The following is a 27,945-nucleotide window of genomic DNA, read 5'->3' as shown; positions in this document are numbered from 1 at the left end:
GGAACCAGCCCAACCGCAGGGAGGCCACGGGGCAAAGCTGGCTGGCTCCTCCCCAGGGCCACTGTCCTTACCGGATGGAACCGGGACAGAGCCACACACCTGGGCCAGCCCCGCCCTCAGGCAGGAGGGGAAACTGAGGCCGGGAGCCCAGGGCAGGTGGGCTCTGCCCCCGCTTGGTCGAGGCCTCTCCCCTCCCTACCCCTGACCGCCCTCCCTGGAGAATCAGGCTGCCTTTCCTGGACACTGGGGCCTCCGCGCCCCTCCCCGCGAGGCGGTGCACCATCCGTCTCTTAGCCCCACTTGTCTGTCTGGAGCTGTTAGTACATTAGGGTCCCAGGAGGCTGGGACCACCTTCCCCTCGGCTGCTTCTCTGCTCAGCGGGGCCCGCTTCCCGAGGGCGGGGTGGGCTTTGGGTCCGGACTAGACCCGCAGCACCACCCCAGGACAGGCTCCTCAGGCCCCCTCCCAGCTCCAGGCCTGGCCACTGGCCACAGACACCCCAGGGAAGCCCAAGCAGCCGGGCCCAAGGCGGGAGATGGCCTCATGGTCTGAACCCCCCACCCCGTCACAGCAGGAGTCCTGTTGATACAATGTCACCGAATCCACCTTTTGCTTATCTCCCACCTCCCGTGTGCCCTGACCTGTGGGGGGGGGGGCCCAGGTGGCGGAAAGGTCTCAGAGCTGGGTGCCCTGGGGCAGCACAGAGAGGCAGGCGCCATCCCTCCTGCCCTGCCCACCCACCTTCCTGACGCGGGGCCCCGACCTCTTCCCGCCCCCTTCCCGCCCCCTTCCCTTGACAGGTGAAGACCCCCCAGTGGTGCCTTGACAAACGTCTACGTCTACTTCCGAGTAGACCCTCCTGGCTGGCCTCCTGATGGACTGGACATAACCCAGAACCATAACTGACCCCCCAAGCCTCCCCGGCAACAGGCCAGGATGCCCTCCAAGCTGCGCTGCTGCCAGCATGGCATGGGGTGCCTCCGTGTCCCCATCTAGGGAGCGCCGGTGCCCACCCAGGGGGTCGTGAAGGACACACCGCTCAGGGTCTGCCCAGCAGGGTCAGGAGAGGCCATGACGGTGGTCACCCCTGCGCTGGCCAGGCCCTCGCCCGGCCTCTGGCTCAGACTCTCCGGGTGTGGACGGGGGCGCCCCTCCCCCACAGGCTCAGGACCCCCACCCCCACCGGGCTCTGACCCTTTGTTCTGGAGGACAAAGGGCTCCCGGCAGAGCCTCCGGGTCCTGCTGACTCCGCACCCCCTCCCAGAGCAGGACAAAGGGGTGGGATGCAAAGGTTCTGATGCCTCAGCCAGTTTCTGTGGAGGCTGCAAGGGCAGGGAGGCCGGCTGAAGGACGGAGGCTGGAGGGGACAGGGCCAGGCTGGCAGGTGCCCTGATCCCCTCGTCCTAGGACACCGGGAGGCTGGCACGGGGAAAGGGGCTGGGCTGGGCGGCTGGAGCCAGAAGGATGCGGCAGGACTCCTGGGTTCAGAGCGGAGCCCTTCCTCAAAATGCGCGCCTCCCCCCCCCACCCCGGGCCCCAGCTCCTCCCACCGCCGGGGGCTCCGGGCCCGCCTCAGTGGGGCCATTTGGAGGCTTATGATGGCGTCTGGGGGCCTTCCAGGGGTGCAGCCTGTGGCCCCGAGGTTGGGTGTCTCCACCAGCCCAGGTGGGAGACCTGGAATCCAACTATTCAACAGCTTTGAGGTCCCGGGCAGGAAGGGGAAGGGGCTTGTACAGGCCCAGCTGGCGGCTGAGCTGGGCTCCGGGCAGCAGGGCACAGCTTTGAAAACAGGACCTGAGGCGCTCACCCATCGGGGCTCAGCACTGGGGTCGGCGGGGCGCGCCTGGCTCTCCCCAGGCTTTGCCCGTGTGTGATGTGGCCCCTGCAGGAGGGGGCGGCTCAGGGCGACCCCAAACCAGCAGAGCCACTGCTCCAGGGGCCCGTCTGGAAACCACGCCCACCCGTCTTAGACTGTGTCTGCTCCATGCTGGCCGCGGCTCCAGGGGACCCCCTTCTGGGAAAGTCACGTGAAGCAGACCTACAGACCCCTGGCCCCGGGGGAGGCAAGATAAACAAGTGAGCAAATAAATCCATCCCTGGCTTGGGCACGGCAGCTGCTACAATGCCTGAGAAAGTGGGAGAGGCCGGAGGTGCTTCTAGAAGCAGGTCAGAGGTGAGCCTTCTGGACCAGACCTCGCAGGACAGAGCAGACGAGGAGCCCACCACCCAGGTGTCCGAGCGTCGGAATCGCGCCTGAGGGCCCGAGACCTGACCCGTGTCTGGGGACACACTGATGCAAAGCCTCACCCACCGGGGCCCAGGGGAGCCCAGAAAGGTCCTGTGGGTACAGCAGAGGAGAGCAGGGGGACAGAGCTGCCAGGCCTGAATCAGAGAACCCCAGCCCTGGGCTGGCCTGGAGGGACGGTTCCAGGGATGGTCAGGGGATGGAGTGGCCTGGCCTGGACCCGCCCCCCCCCCCCCCCCCCCCCCCCCCCCCCGCCCCAGTCGAGCCAGGTGACCTGCTCCGCCCATGTGCAATTCCCCCTCCATCCACCTGGGGGCAGACCTAGCCCAGGAGCAGGGGTGGGAAGGGGAGGGAGGCAGCCACACACCTGGAGTGGTAGGCAGGTGAGCCAGGTGAGGTGGATGCCCCAGTTTGCAGACGAGAAAAAGCAAAGCAGAGCCTCGCCAGTTCACCCGGAGCTCAGGGCCCTCCCCCAGGCACTGGACCTGAAGGACATCCTACCCACCAGCCCCCTTCCCTTGTAAGATACTGCGGGGAGGGGGAGGTAAGCGGGCCAGGTGAGGACAGTGGCCAGCGAGCCTGGCGATGGCCCTTCCCCCGCCCCAGGCTCCTGGGTCTTGAGGGTGTCCTGGGGTGGCTGACCACGCTGCTCCCAACAGCCCACCCCCTCCCTGCCTTCTCAACGCCGCCCCCCCAACAACGCCACTGGGCGAGCAAAGTGACGGCAACCTGGCTTTGAACTGACTTTATTATTCTGTAAATGTGAATTTTACAAAGCGCTTTACAACGAACGATCACATCCTTTTGTTTGTAACGGATTTCACCTCCTGAAACGGCTCTGAGCACACTGCAAGCCCTCGGTTTCCTGGTCGCTGGCGGACGTTGTGTCTTCTGAGTCATGATACGGTGTCAGCCGTGGCGAAAAAGCAACAGTCTGGACTCTGCCAACTAGCAGCGCGGAAGAGAGGGAGGCGCGGGAGGAGCAAACAGAGGTTTCCTCCTTCTTCTCCAAAAAAGAAAAAAAGAAAAAAAAAAAAAAGCCAGCCTGCGGCTGAAATGGAACTCAGTGTTACTGTGAAACAGGCCTCCTTTATACAGCACAGGACAATTTATTGATTTATTTTTAACAGTCGTGAGTTACAGTACTACATAACCCCTCCATGGACTCTTTACAGCAAGTCTCTTTTTTCCCAAACATTCCGTCCAAAGGATGAATGGTCTATTTGCACCCAGTGCCATCCAAATGTTCAAGTCAAAAATATTTATACATTTTATATTTAGTTCTTTTATTTTTTTGTCTGCTAAAAATAGTATTGCAAGTTTTGGCTTCTTTTGACATAAAAATTACAATCATGTGCAAAACACTAACACTGAAGCACTCATCAGGATTCAGGCAGGCTGTCCAATCTGAACGCTTTAGCTGCTGCATCATTTTCCTTTCCGTTTTTCTCAAATAAACAAAACAAACAAACAAAACCCAGAAACCCTTGCTACGTTAGAAACACCTTGTACCGAGCCCCCCACGGCCTCCGGCGGGTGACACGCCCGGAGCTGGATGACATAATGACAAATTCGTGCAGCAGCAACATTTGGAAACAGCAGTTCAAGCTCAAGACGGCTCTGAACTCTCGATTCTGTGTTTAGGATTTACTGCTGGCAGAGGCAAACTGAGGTTTTCTCTGAGTTCTCAGTTGGTTAATGGGCCATAGGGCCTTTTTCTACTTGCAGCAAGATATTTCCATAAAGATAACCCGTTGGAGGGGCATCTAAGCCATCGACGGCTAGGGTGGCACGCACGGGGCCAGTGCTGGCGGGTTCCGGCCGTCAAACGGGGACGGGTCAGGGCCGGGCACACAGCAGACCCCTCCCAGGCCGAGCCTCTCTCTGCCTTCCTCCTTCCTCTAAGGCCGCCGAGGCGTGCGTTTTCACGGAGGAGAAACAGGCCCGGCTCCGGGCCAGCGGGCAGGGGCCAAGGGCCGCACCTCAGAGGCCTCTCCCCTTCGCCTCTCGTCCACATTCAGGGGCAAGGAAAGCCGATCGAATCGAATGCAAGGTTAAGCAACCACAGAGGACTCCGGGCGAGACCAGACACGGTGCAGAAAGCAAGATGGGATTCAAGTACCGAGGCCGCCGGCTAGGCGGGCGGCCCCACCGAGCTCACAGCATGTCGCATCTCCCGGTCCCTTCTCCTGGACCTTTGCACTTGTCCCAGCTGCTTCCCTGGCACATCCCGGCCGCTGGGGAGGGCAGGAGAGGGCAGGCAGCCGCTGGAGCTCAGGCCAGCCGCCCACCACAGCCGCTGGGACTGGCCCAGTCCTCCTCTCCTCCAAAGGCGCTGATAGGACTTAGCTCTATATAATAGACTCTATGTAGTTATATGCGTATTGCTAATAGTCAAGCTTAGGGATAAAGGTGCAGACATCTCATAAATACTGAGTGGCTTGTCTCTCGGTCTACAGGATCTGGGTGAGTCGGGATCACGCTCACAGGACAGGAATTAGTCGTCTTGTAAACAGAGGAGGGGGAGGGTCCGGTTCTCTTAATTGGTTTTCCTTGGGAAAAATGATCAAAAGATGCTAAGGCACTCTGGAAGGCCCCACGAGCCCAGGCCCGCCGCCACCCACGCCGAGAACATTCAGCAGAGGGAGCGCCCCGGCAGATACAATCATCAGCCACGCCCGTCTGCAACGCTCCCGACCCACGTCCACCACCGCGGGACACATTAGTGCAAAACGCTCGGCCTGGCCCGCCCGGGGCGCAGGGAGAGCTCAGAACCCATTCACATTTGAGTATTATTAAAGTTTCACCTGTAGCTCTTGCCTTCCTTACCCAGAACAACAAAACAGACGGCGGTTATAAACAATTAAAGGACAGAGGTCACGGGACATTGTGCTAGCCTGAGCGGCGGTGAGGCCGTCTCTGGGAGACCAGCGGCACCCCTCCTTGTCCTGGCCTCGGGTGAGGGCCGTGCCCACCTTGGAGTGGGGGAGAAGGGAAGAGCGGGCCCTTCTGTCAACAGCCGGGACGGGCGGCCGGCCCCCGAAGGTCCCCAGGGATGGTGGAATGAAAGTGCAAACGTGGGGCAGGGACAGATGAAGGGACCTCCGTCTGGAGCGGGGGACAGTGGGGTCTGCCTCGCCCACCACGCCCCGCCCCGCAGCCTCCTGATAGCTTAGGGGGTGTGGCCTCCTCCCAACTCCAGGAGGACTTGGTCCTGGTCCCTGGTGGGCTGTGGGCCTGCGGTGGGGGCGGGGGGCCCGGCCAGCTCCAACCCCACCTGGGCCTGAGACAGAGGAGGCCCGCCTCTGGGCCAGGTGGTTGGTCCGAAGCCCCAGCAGGAAGGAGCTGCAGCCCCTCGGGCCGGGACCACAGGGCTCGGCCCTCCCTGCGCCAGTGCCCACCCAGGGCCCCCCGACCCCGGCCCGGAGCCATCAGCGCTCTCTGGAGGGCAGGCACCCGTCTGGCCTGGCTGGAAGGCGCCCCGCCCCCCCCACCCCGAGGTCTCCCCCAAGGGCCCTCCACAAAGGAGGGCTGCAGTCAGCAGGACGAGGAGCTCGGGTGGGAGGGGGCCTAAGCCCCCTGCCCTGCCCCCCAGGCTGCCCCCCGCTGGGACCCACACTAGGGCAGCTCAACTTTGCAGGTTAGGAGGGTTGAGCCACACCTGCCGGACGGCGGGGTGGGGGGGTGGGGGTGGGGGGACGACGAGACGGGGGTGGGGCGGGGGGGGAGCAGCAGGCCAGCTCAAGTCTGGGGGTGGGGCATGCCTCTGGCCAGGCCTGGGGGCTGCCTGGGACTCGAGGGGAAGGCAGCCCCTGGATGTCCGGACAGGAGAGCACTTCGGACAGCCTGCGCCCCTCCCCGCAAACAGCAATTAAACTTCACAGTGAGCTTTCCAGCCTCAAACCGACACTTGCACGCCCCTGCCACCCCGCCCACCATGCATTCCAGAACCCGTGCACCGCAAGCCGCCCCAGCTCAGGCCTGTGCCCACCCACCCACAGCCTCAGAGGTGCGCATACCCCAGGGCTCAGCGCGCATGGGGGAGCCCAGCACCGAGGGGCCTGGCTCCAGCCCCGGCCAGGCCCCTGGCTCCCTTCCTCCGGAACATGCCCTGGCTGCACTTCAACAGGAGGTGAGTGGGACCTGGCCGGGGGAAAGGGGGGCGTGGCATCCGGGCAGACCCACCCCCAAGCCGTAGCGGGTTGGGGCAGGGATCCCAATCCTCCCTAATTTTTTTGCTCTTTTGGGTCTGAAAGTTTCCAAACCATACATGAAATAGATCTGAATTAAGACAAAGACAAATAAACAAACAAACATAAAACCCAACGTGGCTGCGGACTGCGTGGTCTGCCCCGGGGCAGCGGCCCCACCTCACAGGATGGTGGGCGGGTAGCCGGGCGGGTGGCCGGGCTGGAGCCAGCAGGCGCCGGGTCCCGGGTGGACCGAGGGTCCGTGGAGCCGCAGGGGTAGGGCAGACCCCACGGGCGTGGGGCAGGAGAGCAGACACAGCCAAGATCGCTTCCGCCACCCACAGTGACCAGCACGGCCCGTCGCTGTGCCGTCACCACCGCCCCCGCATACGCTCACACACGCCAAGCGCACACACCCACACCCCACACGCACGGCGGGCCCGGCGGGCCTGAGCCCCGAGTCTCAGGAAGAAGGGAGAACAAGGAGTTTGGCCCCTGGGGGCCCAGCCCCGGCCCGTGGTCCCGGAGTGGCGGGGGGGGGGGTCCCCATGGGAAAGGAACGAGGGTCCCAAGACACGTGCTCCCACCCCACAGGCCCCTGGCTTTGCCCCAGGCAGAGGGAACCGTGGGGGCAGGAGGCCGGGCACCAGGGTCTGGCGGCTTCTAGCCCCCTCCCCGCACAGGGGGAGGGAAAGCTACAACGTGGAGACTAACCTCTCGAATATCAAAAAGGAGCCCCGGGACCACCTCGCAACTAGGTCGCCAGGGGCCTAATCGTTTACAGTATAACGAATGCATTTGTTTCCTTCATGAATTTTAAATACAAGCAGAATAAAAATCACATTTTTTTCAGGCAACAGTAGCAGTTCAGTAGGTAAGTGGCTTGATCACATTTGTCTGTATTAGTAACGCATGCAAGCAGCTTCAGTACCCGCCTTGGCGCCCGGTCCGGCCTCGGGCCCCTACAAGGTCCCTGCGTACGGGCCCTCCGGTCTCCTCCCCGTGGCCGGCGTCGCGGGCCGGCTGCTGCTGGCGCTGCCCTGCTCGAAGGGCTGCGGGGGGCTCTGGCCCTCGGCGGGCAGCGGCTCGGGCGCAGACACCTCCTGGACGACCGAGCCGGCCCCGTCGGCCTCCGAGCCGGCCTCGAAGGTGGGGTTGGTGGAGGCGCCCAGGTCGACATTCACAGCGTCAGTCCTCAGAGCCACGATGGCGGCGGCATCGCCCCGCCGCTCGGCGTAGAGGCGCTGCTCGAACACCTGCGCGGCGGCGGGCGGGAACTCGGGGTCCAGGGGCGCGCTGGCGGCCGAGGAGCCCATGACCGTGCGGTACATCTCCACGCCCTCGGGCAGCATGGACTTGATCTTGGGCAGCCAGCGCTTGCGGACGCGGCGGGCGTTGGTGCACATGTCCGCGGCGATCACGTTCATCTCGCTCTCCTTGAAGCTGGGGGCGAAGTTCTGACAGTACACTGCAAGGACAGGGTGCCAGGAGGTGGCGTGAGCGGCCACCCACCCCCAGGAACCCCACGATGCTGGCTGGCCCTCTGCCTCCTGAGGGGCCGTGGGACTGAGATGCCCTGGAAGCGCTCTGGGCTGGAGAGGCCACCGCGGGGCCAGTGGGGCAGGCCAGGGACCTCCAGGGTCTCCTCCACCCTGCTCCCCTCTGGCAGGGGAGGCCACAGGGCCACCGAGGCCTCTCCTGGGTCAGCCTGAAGACCAGTGGTCACCCTTCTCAGTGCTGGAGGCCCCGCCCTGCTCCTCTGGGACAGCCTGGGGGAACCTTCAGGGGAGGGGCCGTCGGGGCAAACAGGAGCCCAGCCTGCGGCTCTAGCAGGAGCACAGAGGGTCCAGTGGGCTCCGGCTCCTCCTGACCACCGGCTGGCAGTGTGGCCTTGGGTGGGCCCCCATCTCCGGGCCTCGCTTTCCCACCCTGTCCCACCCACCTTGCATCCTTGGTCAGACAAGCCTGATAGAATCCCTGCCCTGGTGGAGTGGGATTCGGGGCAGGGCCTGGGCACCCGCTCAGCTGTGAGGCTCGGGTCTCTCTGGGCCCGATCAAAGGGCTGGCAAGGAGTGAGGAGGGGGCCGGCTGACACCTGTCTTCAGCCCAGTCCCCGGCCCGGAGACCCCAGCCCAGCAGCTGGGCTGCTGTATATCATCATCAGCAATAACAACGGTACGCCCTCTCCCCGCTTCTCCTCTAGAAGCCTCAAGATCCAACTCTCCGAACAGCCCGGAACCCAGAGGCGGGTCCCCCAGGGTGAGCCCCCTCCACTGGGAGCCCTGCCCTGGGGCAGCAGCAGCTGCACCCCCCCTCTCAGCATCTTCCCAGAGCCGCTGCCGGCACCCCACCCATGCTTTGGGACGCGACTACTGGCTGCAAAGGCCCCTCTGCTCTAAAACAGAATCAGCCTCACAAGAGAGATTTTTTAAGCCAGAAAACTAAGACAGTGTTTCGCGTGCCGACAGCTACAGGAGGACGTGCTCTTGGCTGCACTGGCCCGTGCCGGGCACCGGTGGCTTCCTCCTCGTCTGGGGGGTGCGGGGGGACGGGGGCGGCGGTCTGCCACCGAGATGGACCAGACTCCGCCCCCACGGGCCGAGCAGCGGGAGGCAGAAGCGGGCCGAGCAGATGGCAAAGGCTCAAAATAACCCCAAAATGTAAATAAGCGGTTTTGTTCCAAAAGGAAAATTAGATCTATTTCACATATTAAAATAGTTTCGCAGCTGAATTCATCACGCTTGGAAACCTACCAAGAATGTTAACACCCCGAGACCGGGCCCCCGCGAGCTGCTCTTTTCTCCCCCTCGACCCTGCGGCCCCGGCTTTTGCTCCTGGGGGAGAAGCCACCTTTCCCAGGCTGACATCCAAGGGCCCGGGGGCTCCTGGAGCTCCTTGAGACGCCTCCCCAGCCCCGAGAGACCCCAGCGGTCCTCTTACGTTTCACAGCGTTCAGGACGCGGCTGTCCAGCGGCTTGCGGCTCGGGTCACTGGTGGACGAGCGGATGCCTGTGCCACAGCTGTTGGCCAGCGTGTTCCTGGCGGGGGGACAGGAAGGGGGGCGGCCAGCGTGAGGCCGCCGGCTGGAGGGGACGCACGGGAACGGGGTCCCTGCCTGCGTGCCCCCCCCGCCCCTTAGGGGAAGGAGCCCCCCGCCTCAGTGGCGTGGAGCCGGTGTGGTTCTTCACTTTGGGGGGGGGGTGTCCACAAGCCCTCCCCAGACCCGGGTCTGGCCGACGGCCTCGGGTTGACACCTGTGAGGTCGGGAAGGTGGGGGACCCTGGGCGCACGGCCTCGTCTAGAGAAGACTCCGCGGGGGACCTACCTGTCGAAGAAGGTGGCGAGGAGGCGCCGCAGCAGCACCTTGTGCTTCACCCCCGCGCAGAGGTGGCAGTTCATCAGCTGCCCGCGCGTGATGTAGACGCCAGAGCCTGCGGCCGCCAGACACAAAAGGGAGGCCCTCAGCCCCAGACCCAGGGCCACGGGCAGCCCGGGGGCCGCTGGGGCCGGGACGGGCGCACCACGGGTGAGGGGGGGTCGGTGGGGGACGGTACGGGGCAGCCCCCCCCTCCAGGCCTGGGACCCCGAGGGGCTGGGAACAACGCTCGAGGCCTTCCTCGCTGCACTGGGGCCCTGTCACCAGAAGCAGGCAGCCTTGGTCACACGCTTCAAAGGGCTGTCCCCAAACTGCCCTCCCAGCCTCGAGGGAACTGCCTGGAGCTGACCTGCCTTTGGGTTTGGGCAGCACTCATCTTGCCTCTCAGTTCTCCCTGAACACCGAAGGGCCGTGGGCAGTGATGGAGCTGCAATCGTGGAGGTCGGGCTGCAGCTGCCCCCTGCCCAGCACTGACCTCTCCGGGGGCCGGGACGGAAGGGCCAGCCCAGGGCAGAGACGGGACCAGTGAGGCCCGCGGTCTGGCCAGGCCGGGCCCCCACCGGGGTTCAGGCCAACGAAGGGCAGGGACGACAGGGGCCTCGGGGGGGGCCTCTGTTTACCCCGGACCCTGCCCGCGGAGAGAGGGGCTCCCGCGAGTCAGCCCGCGTGAAGAACACTGAAGGGTGAGGAAACGCCGGCCCCGCTCGGGAGCCTGCAGGGCCCCATGCGGGCCTTTGTCTATGATCTGACTTTTTACGGGGCACGTACTGAACCTCCTCATTGGAAAACGTGAACAAGGCAGTGTTCCCTTCTGGGCGGCGGGGGGGGCAGGGCAGAGATGCAAGGACCCCCCCGTGAAAGCTGCCCCTCCGCTTCGGGGTCCTTCCCCGGCTTAACGTTTTGTTCCCCACGAGCCAGGTCTCCAGAGAAGCCCACAGGCACCGGTTAAGAAGCACGTGGCTGATTCTGGATGGAAACCGCCATCGGGCGTCTCCGGCCACGACACACCGAGGCTCCCGCAGGGCCTCGCCCCACCCGAGGTCTGCAGAGCCTCAGACCCAACAGCACGGCAGGTCCCCGTGAGCCACACGGGCCGGGCGAGCCCCCTCGCTGTGGGGAGATCTGTAAAGGGGGGCTTAGCAGGAGGCCTGCGCCCTTCCCACCCCAAGCTGATAAGACAGGCCTCCCCGGGGAACACGCCCACCCCAGGGCCCTGAGGCGCCTGCCTACTCGCAGAACCCCGCACAGCCTGATGCTGGCGTTCCCCGAACAGAGGAGCTGGATGCTGCCTGGAACGCCGCCGGCCAGCAGGGGCGGGGGGCTTGGGGCACGGCCGGTGACGTCCCCACCCCACCCAGGTCCAGCCAGCACCGCCCAGCTGCCCTCCCGTCGGCTGAAAGGCGAGGCCGCCTGCTGAGGCGTGGGTCCAGAAGTGGGGGACGGCTCAGGCAGAAGGAACCCCGTGATGTGGCCCGGGAGCAGCAGGCGGGGGGGTGCTGGTCGGGAGTGACGACCCAACAGCTCACAGAGGAAGAGGGGAGGCCCCATCAATTCTCATCTCCCCGCCGGACAGCCTTAAAAAAAAAAAAAAAAATCTACAAGGAGGGACTTCCGCGGCGGTCCAGCGGCCAGGACTCTGCGCTCTCACTGCCGAGGGCCCGGGTTCAATCCCCGGTCGGGGAGCTAAGATCCCACGAGCCTCACAGCGCGGACAAAAAAAAAAAAATCTACAAGGAGCTGTGAGGCGGAACGAATCCCAACACTGAGAAGATAAATATTTCCAACAGGCACGAGCCCTAAGGGGCTTTGGACCCCATCGGTATTGTTTGTTTTTACAGAAGAAACAAGTCCATTGCTGCCTGGGAGCTAGCTGCCGTTTGGAAGCTCTGGTCATTAGCTCTGGAAGGAGACAATTGGACACTTGGGGAGCTGGGGGTGGTGGGGGGACTTGGTTTTATCCCGACCTAAATTAAAACACAATCATGACTGCAGTCCCCGCCAATCAGAAGCGCGACCAGCCCAGGGGATTCAATTAAAATGCTAAATTAATTCAATTGAATATCTCCTCTTAATGACACATTCTTCTAAAAGGAAATTAGAGGAAATTTAAGATGTTCTTTTTTTTTTTTGACTGACTGGTGATGAGTCCATTGTTCATGGCTCCGGAGAAAAAATAAACGGCAGGGCAGCTGCATACAATAGACAGGGTGGGGGTGAGGCCTCACCTGCCACCAGCTCCAGCTTCTCGCCGGGGTCCCCCTCGGAGTAGAGCTTGGGGTGGCAGCGGTACCCGATCTGGCTGATGAGGCTGGCGGGCAGGGCCACCAGGTCGCGGCGGATGAGGACGCAGGAACGGCTCTCCAGTGGCAAGGGCTCCGGCTTCTCTTGCACTGTGGGCCCAGAGGCCACCCAGTCAGGGACACGGCAGATCTCCCCTCCCGCCCACCCGGGCCCGGGCCAGGCCTGCTGCATGCCCGCCCCCCCCCACCCACCAGGTGTTGTCCCTGCCGGGAGGACCCGACTAAACCAGAGGGCAGAGAAGGCAGGCACGGGACTCCCAGCCGGCCTGGGAGCAAGTCGCGGGAGGCCTGGGAGGCTCCCAGGGTGGGGGTGTCCAGCAGGCTGAGGCCTGCAGGGCGAGGAGCCGGAATGAGGGCTCAGGGCTGGGGGTGGGAGCAGGGAGGGAGCGCCCCGCGAAGGGGACCCAGCGAGACCTGTACTGTCAACCGCTCCCCAGCCTGTCTCCTCACAGCAGCCCCGTTCTACAGGCGGGGGGGACGCAGCCCCCCTGAGCGTGGGCACCCCACCCCCAAAGGCTGCGCCATGTTTTCCTGGCCAAGAGCAGCTCCATCAATATTCACCAACAGTAAAGCCAGGCGGTGGCCCAGCCGGGCAGCCGACGCTGTCTCCACGCCGGCTCCAGGCCTCCGGGCCGTCGGGGGATGTTCCTGACAGACCACTACTAGGGGTCATTCAGGGACCCCCAGGGGTGGGGAGTGGGGGAGGCCCCCTCCGACGTCCCCATGTCACACGTGAGTGCAAGCACCACACACAGGACACCAAGCAGGGGACGGCCGAGGCCCCAGCGCCCCCCCCCAGCCTCCTAACCACCCACCTACCCACGGGCCCTCTGCAGGGGCTCAAGGCTGGGCTGGGGGTTCCCTCTCGGGCTCATGGGGTGGGGGTGGGGGCTAGTCTATCGGGCACTTGCTGGGCACCCAGCACACCCAGGTGCCTCCCCAGGTGCTGGGAGGCCGAGGGCCTGCCCCCTGCTCACAGGGAGTGCCCAGCCCAGAGGGTTCAGCAGGCGGCCAGGCGGGGTGAGGGCAGCGGCCACGTGGAGGCCCCCATGGTGGGCAGGACCCCACCTCACCAGCCTCGCCGCCCCAAGACCCTCCAAGCAGGCCCCCGCTTCCTGCCCCGCGCCTGCCCCCCCGCCCCCTCCTCATTTTCCTGCCCGGCGCCAGCAGCCCGGGCAGCATCACACGCCCGGCTCCCGCTCTGCAGGGTCAGCTGGAGGCCCGGCCCCGGCCGGGCTCTACCGTAGGCCGGCCTCCCCGTTCAGGCTCACACACGGCCATCCGTCCGGCACTCCTCACCCTGCGGCCCGCACTCAAGCCATCCCGGCCAGACACAGGGCAGGGACACGGCCTCCCTCCTCTGTGTCCTCAGCACATGGCGCTCCCGGGTCACTCCTGGGAGGGCCACCTGCTCCCGCAGCTGTCGTTGTTGAGAAATCACAGCTGCTCCAGGGCGGGCCCACGCCACACACCTGGCTGAGCAGCGAGGCCTGCAGGTGAAGACCCCAGGGCCCGTCCCCCGGTCACCCACCCGTCACGCGGGCACCCAGGCAGGGTCTGCTCTGATGGCCACCCGGGGTTGGGCTTTCCTTGATGAGGACGGTGGCTCTCATCAGCAGCCTCAATGACCACTGGCGGGGAGAGCGCGGCTTGTAAAACCTCCCAGGGCTCAGGTACCCAGAGGGCAAGCCTGGGCTGGAAGCTCTCCTCCAGCAGCCTCAGGGTAGGCGCTCAGCGGCAGGGCCTGTTGGGGAGGTCCCGAGGCCACTCCAAGATGGTCAGAGGCAGCCCCCTGGGCTGGCCGGTGTCCCATCCCCTCTGCACTGTGACCCCCCTTGGGGCCACAGGGAAATTCAGCAGAGGCACCTAAGTCTGGGGGAGGCCAGGTGGGGCTGGGAGAAGGACCTGGAAGCCCTTCAGGAGGGGGAGGCTGGCAAGGAAGGGTGCCCAAGCCCCAGACCCGGCACAGTGTGAGCATGAATGAGCCCCTAGTTATCTCTGTAGCAAGCTCTTGCGGGGGAGACGTGAGGGCTGCCCAGTCCCTGAAGGGCCAGCACCCCCCAAACCACAGGGCGAGTCCCGCGGGAGAAGGCAGGACGGTCGGTTCCAGCCCCGAGGATGGGTTGGGGGCCCACCTGTTGCTCTACCCACCCCTCCTGGGTCTGGAATCGCCCGCTCCGGAGTCAGCCCCAGTCCCCACCAGGGGACCCCCAGGCCACCCCTCCCCCGTCCCCTCAGGGCTCAGCCGTTCCTAGGGAGGCACCTGCCAGCATGCACAGGATGGGTGGCACGCGGTGCCTTCGGCCTGGCAGCGGCCACTTCCAGTTCAAAGGAGGGAGTTTTCCTGAATCAGCCAAGCCCTGGGCGAGGTTGCAGCACAGCTCAGGGCAGAAGTCAGAAGGGTGGCCACTGTGGGTGGGGTGGGGGGGGTCGGGCAGCATTTCCCACCTGGCATGTCTGGGGAACGCTGGCAGGGGGTGGGGGCAGATCGGCAGAGAGCTGCCAGAATCTTCCAAACCCGGAATTACCCGGGGGCTCAGGGAGCACAGGAAAAACAACCCGGATGATATTTTAAAACATAATTACCCGCCCAGCCCTTCCCTCCCCCCCTCCCCGCCCCCAGCCTGCTGCGATTACACTCTCAGACTCTCGGGAGCAGGGCGCCAACGCTGGCGCCGTGGCATTTACATAAAGAGCGCTCACCGGCAGAAATAATCCCCATCTACAACTCCTCGGCCGCGATGTTTCTCCAAACAGCAGAAGTTGTCTGCACTCCGCACGCCCCCCACCCCACCCCACCAGCCCCAGCACGGCTCCCCAAGAGCCAGAGGCTGTCAGATCCAGAGGAACCAAAAGAGCCACTTCTATTTCTGCTTTGCCATGTGCCGGATACTGCGCCGGCTAAAAATACCCTCAACAGAGTGGCGGCTCATCTGGAAAGGTGCTCCGAATCGCTTCACGTGCCCCCGTCCCTCTCCAGCCCCAAATTACCCACCAAGGCCCCAGCTTCCAGCGGCCTCCTTCTAGGGAGGGGGTGCCAAGTTACAAACAGGTTCTGGAAACCCAGGAGAGTCTGTACACCAGGACATAGTGACGGGGCCCCGCCAGTCTCCCTGGCGGCCTCTGGCGGGGTCCCTCCAGTGCCTGACGGCAAGGGTGATGGGAGACCCCTCGGTGGACTGTGGGCAGGGGTGTGGCAGCCTGCAGAGATCCCTCGGATCACACCCAGGTCTCCCTGAGCACTGGGGGGCCCAGCGGCCTCCCGCTGCCCCAGGACCGGGGCGGCTGCCTGCGTCATCCACGGCCCCGGTTATTACCCTTTATAAGGTCGGTTTCTAGGATCGTGGGCTCCAAATATTTCGGCCCCGTGAAATTTGGAGAGAAGCGTGTGAAAGCAATTAGCTGTTTGTATCGGGGGATGAGCAATCTCTCTGTGTGCAGGGAAGGTGAGTCATGGTTGTAAAGGTCCCGATGGAACGATCTGGAACAGCAGCTAATCTGGGCAAATGGGCAGCAGGGATAGAGGCAGGCAGAAGCTTCCCTCAGACCACAAGGGCCGAAGAAAACACCAGTGTGTTCACAGGGTGCATGGCGGGCCCTGCAGGGTCTCTAACTGGAGAGAAAGAGGGGTCCAGGCTGTGCCTTCGGAGTCCTGCTGCCCCCACCATGACACCTGCCTGAACCCAAACGGGAGACATCACGCAAGGGAGGTGAGCCTGACACAGACGGACACGGCCTGCAGGACCCACTCGTGTGAGGTCCCTGAAGGAGTCAAACCCATGGAGGCAGGAAGTGGACGGTGGGGCCTGGGGCTGGGGCGGGGGGTGGGGAGCAAGTGTCTAGTGGGGACAGTTTGGGAAGAAGAGAAAGTTCTGGAGGTGACGGTGGTGATGGTAGCACAATGTGTATGTACCTGATTTCTGTGCACTCAGAAGTGGCCTTAACAGGAAATCTTACATGAGCTACACTCTACCACACACACAACAATTTTTTTTAAAGAATGAATGGGAGACTTCCCTGGTGGTGCAGTGGTTAAGAATCCACCTGCCAACACAGGGGACACGGGTTCGAGCCCTGGTCCGGGAAGATCCCACGTGCCGCGGAACAACTAAGCCCGTGTGCCACAAGTGCTGAGCCCGTGTGCCACAACTACTGAAGCCCACGTGCCTAGAGCCCGTGCTCCACAACAAGAGAAGCCGCCGCAGTGAGAAGCCCGCGCACCGCAACGAAGAGCAGCCCCTGCTCGCCGCAACTAGAGAAAGCCCGTGCGCAGCAACGAGGATCCAACGCAGCCAAAAAAAAAAACAACAAAAAAAACCACGAATGAATGGAAGGAGGGAAACCGGGAGGGTCACGCTGACCTCAGTCCTGAACTTCCTCAGCCTCCTGAGGCCCAGACTGGGAATCTGAAGAAATCACTGGACCCTCTCTTTGGGCAACACACACCAAGACGCCCGACCACAGGATGCTGTCACATCCAGGAAGCCCCAAAGGGCCCCTGTTCCCGCCTCCAAATGCGTAGTGTGTCCTAGGGAATCACCATCAGACACAGCATAGGCAGCCCCCGCCCCCGGGAGCCCCGGCAACGTGGGTGACCACCAACCGGCAGGTGCCCGAGCCGCCCTGGTCCAGCTGCAGTGTAGCTCTGCTGAGGTTGGGGGCGGGGGGGCGGACAGGGGACAAAAAAGGTGATGCCCACTCCACGAAAGGGTACGCTGTTTGTTCAGAGGGCAGCATAAGAAGCCGAACCCCTAGTTCTTAATTGTATAGAAAAACACAACTGAAAACCAACTGGAAAGAAAAATGCTGCACCACCCCACCCAACCCTGGCTCCCCACAAAGCACAGTGACCAGGCCTGCCAGACACACAGTGCACGGTCCAGAGACAGACCCACTCAAGTACGCTTGGCCGATCTGTGATAGAGACGCACACAGACCCAAAGAAGGAAGTGACAGTCTGCCAACAAACGGTGCCAAGTCACAGGTCACACACAGGCACAAAACCCATGGGCCGAACCTCACAGCTTGTGCAAGATGGACACAAGGGGGTCGCGGATCTAAACGTAAAACACAAAAAACGACAAAACTTTCACCAGAAAATCTGTGATCTTGGGTTCAGCTAAAAGCCTAGACTTGACTCCAAAAGCACAGTCCCTAAAAGAAATTAAATGATAAACTAAACTTCATCAAAATGAAAAACTCCTGACTATGAAAGAAGACAAGCCAGCTACCACCGACCAAGGAAAGATCTGCAAACCACGTGTCTCCAGGTAGGCCTCTCAAAACTCAATAGAAGCAAAACAAAAAACCCAATTTTCAAAATGGGCAGCAGAAACTGACACACCATTGTAAAGCAATTATACGCCAATAAAGATGCTAAAAAAAAAAAAATGGGCAAAAGATCTGAGCAGACACTTTGCCAGAGAACACGGAGATGGCAGGTGAGCAGATGAAAAGATGCTCAACGTCCTGGGCCGTTAGAAAAATGGAAACGAAAGCCACGTTGAGACACCACTGCCCGCGATTAGGACGGCTCAGCGGGACCTGAGCACAGCACATGCTGGCAAGGACACGGAGCCACCGGAATGCTCGTCCCGGTGGCGAGGACACTGGAAACCATGCGGCAGTCTGTTTTAAAGTTAACCGTATGGGGCTTCCCTGGCGGCGCGGCGGTTGGGAGTCTGCCTGCAGATGCGGGGGACGCGGGTTCGCGCCCCGGTCCGGGAGGATCCCACGTGCCGCGGAGCGGCTGGGCCCGTGAGCCGTGGCCGCTGCGCCTGCGCGTCCGGAGCCTGTGCTCCGCCACGGGAGGGGCCACAGCGGTGAGAGGCCCGCGTGCCGCAAAATAAAATAAATAAATACAAAATAAAGTTAACCGTATGTATAGCTGAGCCAGCAATTCCACTTTTAGGTATTTACGCAGGAGAAGAAAGAAATGAGGGCTGGACGCAACGGACCCTGTACAGGAATGTCCACACCCACTGTGCTCACAGACGCCCCAAACTGGAAACACCCAGTGTCCTGAGTCAGAGGAAGGGACAGCCAGGAAGCCGTCCACACGACAGTCACCACAGGGCTGCAAGAAGCAACTTTTTTTTTTTTTTTTTTTTTTTTTTGCGGTACGCGGGCCTCTCACCGCTGCGGCCCCTCCCGTTGCGGAGCACAGGCTCCGGACGCGCAGGCGCAGCGGCCACGGCTCACGGGCCCAGCCGCTCCCCGGCACGTGGGATCCTCCCGGACCGGGACGCAAACCCGTGCTCCCTGCATCGGCAGGCGGACTCTCAACCGCTGCGCCACCAGGGAAGCCCAGGAACAAATTATTGCCACACAACTTGGATGGATCACAGGTTCACTACACCCAGCAGAGGGGCCAGCATACAAGGTCATCTCCTGGGCAGGTCCATGTGTCGGACACGTTCCAAGACAGAACCACGGGGACAGAGAACAGCGGCTGCCAGGGGATGGGGTTGGGGGGTAACTGTCGGAGCAGCACGCTGGAGTCCTGGGGCCCTGGGGGCTGGTTGGTGGAGCTGTTCTGGGTGGTGGACACTCAGGCCACACCACCCCATGCCCAGGCGGCTGCCCAGCCCCCGTCCGCTCAGCTCCGGGTGGCCTCCACTCATGCCAAACGCACCCCGGGTGGGCGATCTAGCCCATCTCTGCAGCTGCCAGCTCAGTGCCAACCAGACGGGCGGTTCTGAAAGGGCCACACTCGTGAAGGACATCTGTGCACTGCACACACCTATATCAGCATCCCAGGAACAGGGCAGGTGGCGGTTCCTGCAGGTGCACTTGGGCCCAGGCGGCTGGGGGGGTCACCACGGGCATCATTCTGTCTTTTACGTGACACCAACGTAACTGTGATACACCACCGACTGTAATACGATGCATCCCATTTCTTGGATCTAAAACAGGGGCACGAAATGCATCCAAGAGCCAACGCAGTTTGGCATGTGGGGTAAAAAATAGCAAAGTCTGGCAGGGAAAGCCAGTAAGAAAGAAAAATAAAGGTGGAACCAGAAACACGAGGCCAAGAGTCCAGAGGACCTGTGTGTAAACCCCAGCTGCTAGGACACAAAGGGACACAGCGGGTCTCCAGGCCCCGTGGCTCAGGAAGTTACAGGCATAGCTGCTGGGGAAGACGCAGGGCCGAGAGACCAGACCCTGGACGGTGCTCCAGCAGGGCTTTGCGGCCAGTGCAAGCCCGCACCGCGGCCCCCCGACCCGGTGACCGGCCCCCCGGGCCACGGCTCGGCACACTTGAAACGCCCTCTGGGCAGCTCCCTCCCACTCAGCTCGTCCCAAGGAAAGCTGGTGCTGCCCCTCCCAGGGGGCAGGGTTCTGGGTTTTTTTGTCTCCTGCGCCCAAATCTGGCCCTAGGAGACCCCACTGGTTCCCTACCTGGTCTCCTCACCCCACCACAGCGATCCTGGCAGCTCTTCTATCGCCAGTCTGACCATGTCCCTTTCCTGTTCTCCATCCTCCTGTCCAGTGCTGACCTTGAGAAGCTCGCAGCCCCCCTGCCCACCCGTGGATGCCAGGCCGACCATGGATGCTTCTGGGGACCCGAGTGGGAGGCGGAAGGGCCATGCGGGAGAACGGCTTTTCACTGTACGATCGTCCTACATTCCTTAAGATAACGAGTACACGTTAGCTACACAAAAATAAATGCACTGAACTTGTAAAATACCCCGCAGACGCCCACTGTGAGGAGGAGGCAGTAGCCAATAGTGGACTGAGCCCCTCGGCAAGAACAACGCTAAAAGCTGCATTAAAAAAAGCTGCCCAGTAGAGAGTATCATACTAAGTGAAGTCAATCAGACAGAGGAAGTCGTATCACGAGATACCACTTATATGTGGAAACTTAAAAAATGATACAAATGAACTTATTTACAAAACAGAAACAGACTCAACAGACATAGAAAACAAACTTACAGGGACTTCCCTGGTGGCTCAGTGGTTAAGAATCCGCCTGCCCATGCAGGGGACATGGGTTTGTAGGCCTGGTCCGGAAAGATCCTACATGCCGCAGAGCAACTAAGCCTGTGCGCCACAACTACTGAGCCTGTGCTCTAGAGCCTGTGCGCCACAACTACTGAAGCCCGTGCGCCACAACTACTGAGCCCGCATGCCACAACTACTGAGCCCACGAGCCACAACTACTGAGCCTGCGCTCTAGAGCCCGTGAGCCACGACTACTGAGCCCATGTGCCACAACTACTGAAGCCCACGCACCTAGAGCCCGTGCTCTGCAACAAGGGAAGCCACAGCAATGAGAAGCCAGCGTGCCACAATGAAGAGCAGCCCCCGCTCGCTGCAACTAGAAAAAGCCCGCGCGCAGCAACAAAGACCCAATGCAGCCAAAAAGAGAATAAATAAATTTAAAAAAGAATGTGGCGTCCCACGTATGGCCTGGACAAACACTGAGATTTGGGGCCCGCCGAGGAGGCAGTGCTCTGGGGAACACCCAGGCTTTCAGCTGAGACGTGCGAACAGCCAGGGCCCAGGAGCAGGGCAACCAGGAGTGCGTAGCCTGACTTACTCCAGGAGGTCACATCACTGCTCGATAAATCCGACAGCCTCTCAGAAGGACCTCTAAGAGGTCCCAAGACCCTCTTTGGAGCAGCTCTGCTTAGAGCTTCCAAAATGTCTTCACACAATGTGAAGCATTTGATAAAAAATTACCAGCAATACAAGAAAGCAGAGCCAAATGATTAAAAAAAAAAACACCCCACAATTTACAAAGAGACATTAAATCAGACCCATGGGCGATCTGTAACAGGTTAAACAGGCAGACACTGCCTTTCAAATAACTACTCTTAATTTGTGCAAGAAATGTACAAGATGGAGAATTTCACCAGAAAACTAGAATCAATAAAAACAATCAAATCTTAGAAATATGATTGGTTGAAAAGGAAATTAAACAGAGCAGATGAGAAGATTGGTGAACTGGAAAATAATTCAATCCAAAACTTCCAGCTTAAAGCAGCAGAAGAAAAAAGAAATAGAAAAGTCATAAAAGAGAATAAAAGTCATCCGGCATGCCCAGGACGCGGTGAACGCACACCACGCGTGTCACGGGAGCCCGGGAAGGAGGGCGGGTGCACGTGGGAAGCTGTAATGACCCAGAACTCCAAACTGATTGAAGACATGAAGCCTCATGAAGAAAGTGATCCCAGATAAGAGGGCGAGGGTAGGGAATTCCCTGGTGGTCCAATGGTCAGGACCCAGCGCTTTCAGTGCTGAGGGCGCAGGTTCAATCCCCGGTTGGGGAACTAAGATCCCGTAAGCTTCGCGATGTGCCCCCCCCGCACCCCGAAAAAAAAGAGGGCGAGGGTAAAGCAGGAATATGTGGAAAAAATAAATGGGCAGGTTAAGTATCAACACAACTATTTAAAATGACAACGACAAAAGGGCTGGTGCAGCTCAAAACGTGCAAAACAACCCCAACCAGCGTGACGGGGGCCAAAGGGGCTAAAGTGATGGAGGCCTTCGCGAGGCTCCTTGAAGGCAAGCTATGAATCCGGATGAATGCTGAAACCTCCAACCCTTAAGAGACCAGCAGACAAACTTACAACAGGCATGGAAAGGCAAATAAACAGTAAAACGCTTGATTAACCTGAAAGAAGGGGAAAGAAATGGAGAAACAACAGAAGATCAGAGGGGACAAAGGGAAAATAGTTAAGATGGTAGATGAAACCCAAAGACACCAGTAATTACATGAAATGTAAGTGGACTAAACACTCCAATGAAAAACTGTTAAGTCTGGATTAAAAAAACAAAACCCAAGAGACAATCTTAAACAAAAGAAAGTTTGAAAGCGAAAGAAAAGGTAGAAAAGGTGCACCAGGTGACCATCAAAGAGAAGGATGCCAGGGCAGCTCTGCTGATGTAAGACCACGCAGACTTCAAAGCAAGAAACTTTCCTGGTGCCACAGGATATTTCACAATGATAAGAGGACCAGTTCACCAGGAAGATGAGACAAGCCTGCAATTGATAGGCACCCAAATCAAAACTTCCTAATAACCGGCAGAGCTAAAAGGAGAGAAATGGCAAATCTATAAGCCTACTTGGAGAGCTGAACACCCCATCTCTTGAGCCAACCTAAGAAGACAAAAACAAATCTGAAAGAGTATGCAAGATGTGATTTAATCATTGGTGCAACAGTTTTTGTCTGGTGCATGTGGGACACCTGCTGGGGCGCAGAGTCTCAAAAGACGTCAGAGCTATGAAGCGGTCTGAATATGTTCTGTGACCACAGAGAATTTAATTCAGAAATTACAACAAATAGATGACCAGAAAATCCAAAACATGTTTGAAAATTTAAGCAACACACCACTACATCACCCAAGGGTCGAGAAGAGAAAAATCACGAGAGCGCTGGGAAATGCTTTTAATGGGATGATACTGGAAATACGACATATCAAAATGTGTTGGGAAGAATTAAGCCGTGCTGACCAGGAAACGGACAGCCCCAAAGTGCATGTATTTTAAAAGGCTGAGAAATCAATCGATCAAAATACTAGGAAAAAAATAGCAGATTAACTCAGAGGAAGTCGAAATAAATTGAGATTTTAAAAATACATATGTAAGTACAGTTGACCCTTAGACAATGTGAAGGTTGGTGCGCGGACCCCCTGAGCGGTCGAAAAGCTGCATATAACTTCTGTCTCCCCCCCAAACGTAACTACGAGTAGCTCACTGTTGACCAGAAGCCTTACATATGCAGTCAGTTCACACATATTTTGTAGGTTACACGTATCTGTACCGTATTCTTAGTCAGCTAGAGGAAGGAAAATGTCGTTAAGAAAATCATGAGAAAATACATGTACAGTACCAGACTGTACTCACCGAATATCATAAGTTTACATCATCTGTTTACAAGATGAATCATGTGTCTCTCGGTACCTGCGTCAATGCTGTCTTACATGGTACGGAACACTGCAGGTATTATACGTGTTACCAGAACTAGACATCAAAATGGAAATGTGACAAAGAAATGCATATTTCTTTACAGGTACTGTACTTATTGCAAAAAATCCGTGTATAAGTGGACCCATGCAGTTCCAAGGTCAACTGTATACATAAGAGAGAAAAATCCAAAAGTTGGCTCTTTGAAAAGACTAATATGTTGGAAAATCTCTAGCAAGACTGAATGAAGGATAATGAGGCAAAAAGACACAAATTAACAATACTAATTGTTAATATTATGTTAAAATGACACAGCAGATTCTACAGAACAGGGGTTGGCAAACTTTTACTGTAAAGGGCCAGAGGGGCAATCTTTTAGGCTCGGTTCTCTTGAATATCCTTCGTTATTGCTTTTTTTTCTTTTTACACATCTCTTTAAAAATATAAACAGCATCCTTGGTTTGTGGGCTGTACCAAAACAGGCCATGGGGCAGATCTGCCCTACGTCACAGTTTGCCACTTTCTTCGATAAACATTAGGAAGATTTTTAAGAGGATGTAAGTAGTAGATTCACGCCAAGAAATCTAAAAATTGGATGAAACCTATAAGCTTGAAGAGAAACACAACTGACCAACACTGACACAAGAAGAAAAAGAAATTTGAAGTTGGACCTAATAAAGACATGAATCTAATAACTACCGTCCTGCAAAACACTCCAGGCCTAAGTGGCTTCACCTGGGCATAATACTTCAAATATTTAAGAAATGGACTCATGTCATACAAACTCTTCCAGGTCAATTTTAAAAGGTGGGGAACGGTGATAATTCTCAAATCCTTTTATGAGGCCAGATAACCTTGCTAGTAAAAAAAGGGAGAGATTACCTTAAAGGAAAATTAGAGGGCACCCTCCCTCGTCCACACAGTGGCAAAAATCCTAGAGAAAATACGAGGCAATATGAAAAGCACAGGCTTGTCCCACGCAGCCGGTGCTCCAGGCGTTGGGTCCAAACTCCCGCTCCTCTGATGTGGGTCCGGGGTACCTGCACTGGCGCCCACGCTCTGTGTGCCTTGTGTGGGTGGGGGGTATGCACTTAACAGGTTTCCCAGTGTTTAGGCTGGAGCTCTGTGGGGGGTAGGGGGGCACCCCCAGCAGAGGCAGGGGCTCCACGCTCAGGGTCTGGCCAGACGGGAGTGGCTCCCTCGATTTAGCGACTGCCGGACGGACACCTGGCAACCCACCTGAGGCCTCCTTCTAGGAGATGAACACTGACTGGGGGTGGTCATAGCTCCAGAGAGCCCCCCCAAAAAGGGCAAAAAAATTAGGCAGTTGAATCCAGAGGTAGGTAAAAAGGATACGACGTCACAACTAGGTTGATCTTATTCCAGAAACACAAGGTTTTTTTAATATTCGAAAAAGCAATTTATAACATTAACAGAGCAGAAGAGGAAAACTATATGACCATTTTAATATTTAAAGAAAAGGCTGGGGCTTCCTTGGTGGTACAGTGGTTGAGAATCCACCTGCCAATGCAGGGGACACGGGTCAAGCCCTGGTCCAGGAAGATCCCACATGCCGCGGAGCAACCAAGCCCGTGCACCACAACTACTGAGCCTGCGCTCTAGAGCCCGCGAACCACAACTACTGAGCCCACGTGCCACAACTACTGAAGCCCGTGCACCTAGAGCCTGTGCTCCGCAACGAGAGAAGCCACCACAATGAGAAGCCCACGCACCGCAACCAAGAGTAGCCCCCACTCACCGCAACTAGGGAAAGCTGGCGTGCAGCAATGAAGACCCAATGCAGCAAAAAATAAATATAAATAAATTTTAAAAGGAAAAGAAAAAGCAAAGAGACTTACGGGACTTCCCTGGTGGCACAGTAGTTAAGAATCTGCCTGGCAATTCAGGGGACACGGGTTCGAGTCCTGGTCTGGGAAGATCCCACATGCCACAGAGCAACTAAGTCCGTGCGCCACAACTACTGAGCCTGTGCTCTAGAGCCCACGAGCCACAACTACTAAGCCCGCGTGCCACAACTACTGAAGCCTGCACGCCTAGAGCCCGTGCTCTGCAACAATAGAAGCAACTTCAATGAGAAGCCCACGCACCGCGACAAAGAATAACCCCCACTCGCCACAACTAAAGAAACCCGCATGCAGCAACAAAGACCCAATGCAGCCAAAAAAAATAAATATTTTTTTTTTAAATCCTCTTTAAAAAAAAAAAAAGTAAATCTTGAGCCCCATATCACACCACATTAAAAAAAAAAAAAATCAATTCCAGATATACTACAGAGAGAAAAGCCTTAATAAGAAAGCAGGAGAGTCTGAATCTTGACTGTTAGAGGGGAAAACAGACGTAAGGAAGAGAGGAGGCTGGGAGAAGCCTAGGACATTGAGTTAAATTTGGAGATATCAGTACAAACTCGTGATTTTTAAATATATAAATTCCTAGCTCTGACTACTAAAAGGGTATAAAAACAGCACCCTAGTAGCAATAAGCAAACGTAGCACCCAGATCTTGGTTCCTAAATACCATTCCCTACTCAGAGGGAAAAAAGCTGACTCCAGGGCTGGGGAACAGAAAGCATGAGACGAGCCCGGGATATTTTGCTGAAAAAGACAATATGAAAATGCTTAAAAAAAAAAAAAAAAAAAAAGCAACTTTATACTAACACCAAATAAACAACAACAATAAGTGAAGGAATAAAATAAATAAGTAGGGGGTCTGGAGAAGCTCTTCCCTACAAAAGACCGCCAACTAATAAATGTAGGAGTTATGGAGTTCTGATCAGCATTTTGCAACCATCAGAGCAGTATAAACCCAGGCAAGAATCATCAACAAACACTAAAAGGGTTGGGTGAAAGGCTAATGACACACCTTCTCTTCTCACAGTGGCTCTACCTGGCAGAGATCACCTGGACCAAATGACCTAAGGGGCCATTACCAACACTGAGCCAGACCAGGGTCGTGGCTGGAGAAGGACACAGCATTGCTCCTGTGGAATTCCAGCAGAAACGAACACCAGGCACCCAATCGTGAGACGAAACTCAGCAAACCCAAACAGAGGGACCTTCTGCAAAACAGCCAGCCCATGCTCTTTCAAAAGGAAAGTCTCATGAAGGATAAAGGCTGAGAATCTGTTCCAGAATAAAGGGACTAAAGAGAATAACTAGAAATGCAATGTGTGATTCTGAACTGAATACTGGATCAGAAAAACCCAACGTGACCACAAAGGACAATACTGAGACAACTGCAGAAACTTAAGCATGGAAATTTAAGCATCGTTGATTATATAGTTAGTAGTGCCGGGTCAAAACTAAATTTCCTGGGGACTTCCCTGGTGGTCCAGTGGGTAAGACTCTGCACTCCCAATGCAGGGGGCCTGGGTGTGATCCCTGGTCAGGGAGCTAGATCCTGCACGCATACCGCAACGAAGATCCCTTGTTCCGCAGCTGAAGACCCAGCACAGCCAAAACAAACAAACAAACAAAAACCTGAATTTCCTGAGTTTTTGAACACTGTACTGTGTTTATGCAAGAGAATGTCCCGTTTGTAAGCAATGCTCAGTATCGTGGGGTAAAAGAGCATAATATCTGCAACTTGCCTTCAAATGGCTCAGAGAAAAAAAAACCAAAAACCTATACATAAAAAGAGAAAAAGAATGACAAAGCAAAATGTGGCAAATTCTTACCAGCTAGTGAGTCTGAGGGAAAGGTATACAGGAGTTCTCTGTGCTTATCTTGAAACGTTTCTGTAAATTTAAAATGATTTCAAATCCAAAAGACAACTTTAAGGTACATAGAAGAACATTACACTGATCTGGAGGTAAAGGAAGATTTCTTTAAACAAGATGTAAGAACAGCTATTGATAAAGGGAAAAAAGTTAATAAACTTACTACATCAAAATTATATTTAGAAGATGACAAGTTGTAGAGTGGGAGAAGCTATTTACGACACTTGTCTGACAGAAGAGGTCTATTCAGAGTACACAGAAGCTCACGAAAAGTTGTGAGTAAAGGACAGACAACTCACTCTACAAAAGTGTGGGAAAGAAGATTTAAATGGGCACTTCACAAAGGAAGACAGACAAGCTGCCAAGAGTATGAAAAAGCACTCAAAATCATTACTCACTATGGAAATTCCACTTAACTCCACAATGAGAGACTCAGGATAAGACTGCTAGTGCTCAACATCCACGATGTCCAGCACCTGTTACAAAATTAACAGACACGTGAAGAACCACCAAAAGGTGATCCTAAGGAGGAGAAAAATCAGTAGGTAGAAACAGACCAAGAAATAACAAAGTGGACCGCATTAGCAGGCAAACCAGCTATAAAAATACAATCAGAACTTAAAAAAAAAATGTAAAAGCAGGAACTCAGTGAGGGCAGAAACGGAACATACAAATAAGAACAAAACGGAACTGCAGAAAAGATCAGCGACCATGAAGAAACAGCAATGGAAACTACTCCACCTAAAGCCTAAACAGAAAAAAAGGCTAAAAACTAATAAATAAACAGAGCCTTGGGACCTCAGGGACAAAAACATGTTTAATTGGAGTTGTGGGGGGAGGGACACAAGATATTTGAAGGAATAATGGCATAAACGCACACGTCCAAAAAGCTCAACAAGATGTAAACAGAAATAAAAGCTGCCTGAAAAGACACAACTCATACAGAGAAACTCAGAGAAGAATGACTATGATTTCCTGAGGAAAAAAAATGCATTTCAGAAGACAAGAGAACGTCTATTGAAGGCAGAAAGTAATAGTCAGCCTAGAATTCTACATCCAGCAAAAATACCCTTCAAGAATGAAGGTGACAACTGTACAATGAAAACTGACTAATTTTATTATACATAAATTATACTTCAATAAGGCAGATTTTTACAAAATGTGATATAAAGACCTCTTTGTAATT

The 27,945-nt window shown here is 57.1% G+C and overlaps 1 protein-coding gene across 6 annotated transcripts in view; it reads right to left on the bottom strand.

Moving 5' to 3' along the window:
• Positions 1–2,975: 2,975 nt before the first annotated feature.
• NACC2 (NACC family member 2) overlaps positions 2,976–27,945 on the bottom strand; it is a 74,990-nt gene continuing 50,020 nt past the window's right edge. For 5 of the 6 annotated variants that reach the window (XM_059070888.2, XM_059070891.2, XM_067040321.1 and 2 more), the window contains 4 exons: positions 12,037–12,201; positions 9,761–9,866; positions 9,376–9,473; positions 2,976–7,903 (listed from right to left, as the gene is read on the bottom strand). In XM_059070888.2, coding sequence (XP_058926871.1) covers positions 7,398–7,903; positions 9,376–9,473; positions 9,761–9,866; positions 12,037–12,201 — 875 coding nt within the window. In that variant the 3' untranslated portion in view covers positions 2,976–7,397. The remainder of the gene's footprint in view (positions 7,904–9,375; positions 9,474–9,760; positions 9,867–12,036; positions 12,202–27,945) is intronic. The other variant, XM_067040319.1, reaches the window with a different exon arrangement.

The sequence above is a fragment of the Kogia breviceps genome, chromosome 8 (assembly GCF_026419965.1).
Source record: "Kogia breviceps isolate mKogBre1 chromosome 8, mKogBre1 haplotype 1, whole genome shotgun sequence".
Taxonomy (NCBI): Eukaryota; Metazoa; Chordata; class Mammalia; order Artiodactyla; family Physeteridae; genus Kogia; species Kogia breviceps.
The sequence above is the reverse complement of the archived record's forward strand: the minus strand, read 5'-3'. Positions and strand labels throughout refer to the sequence as shown.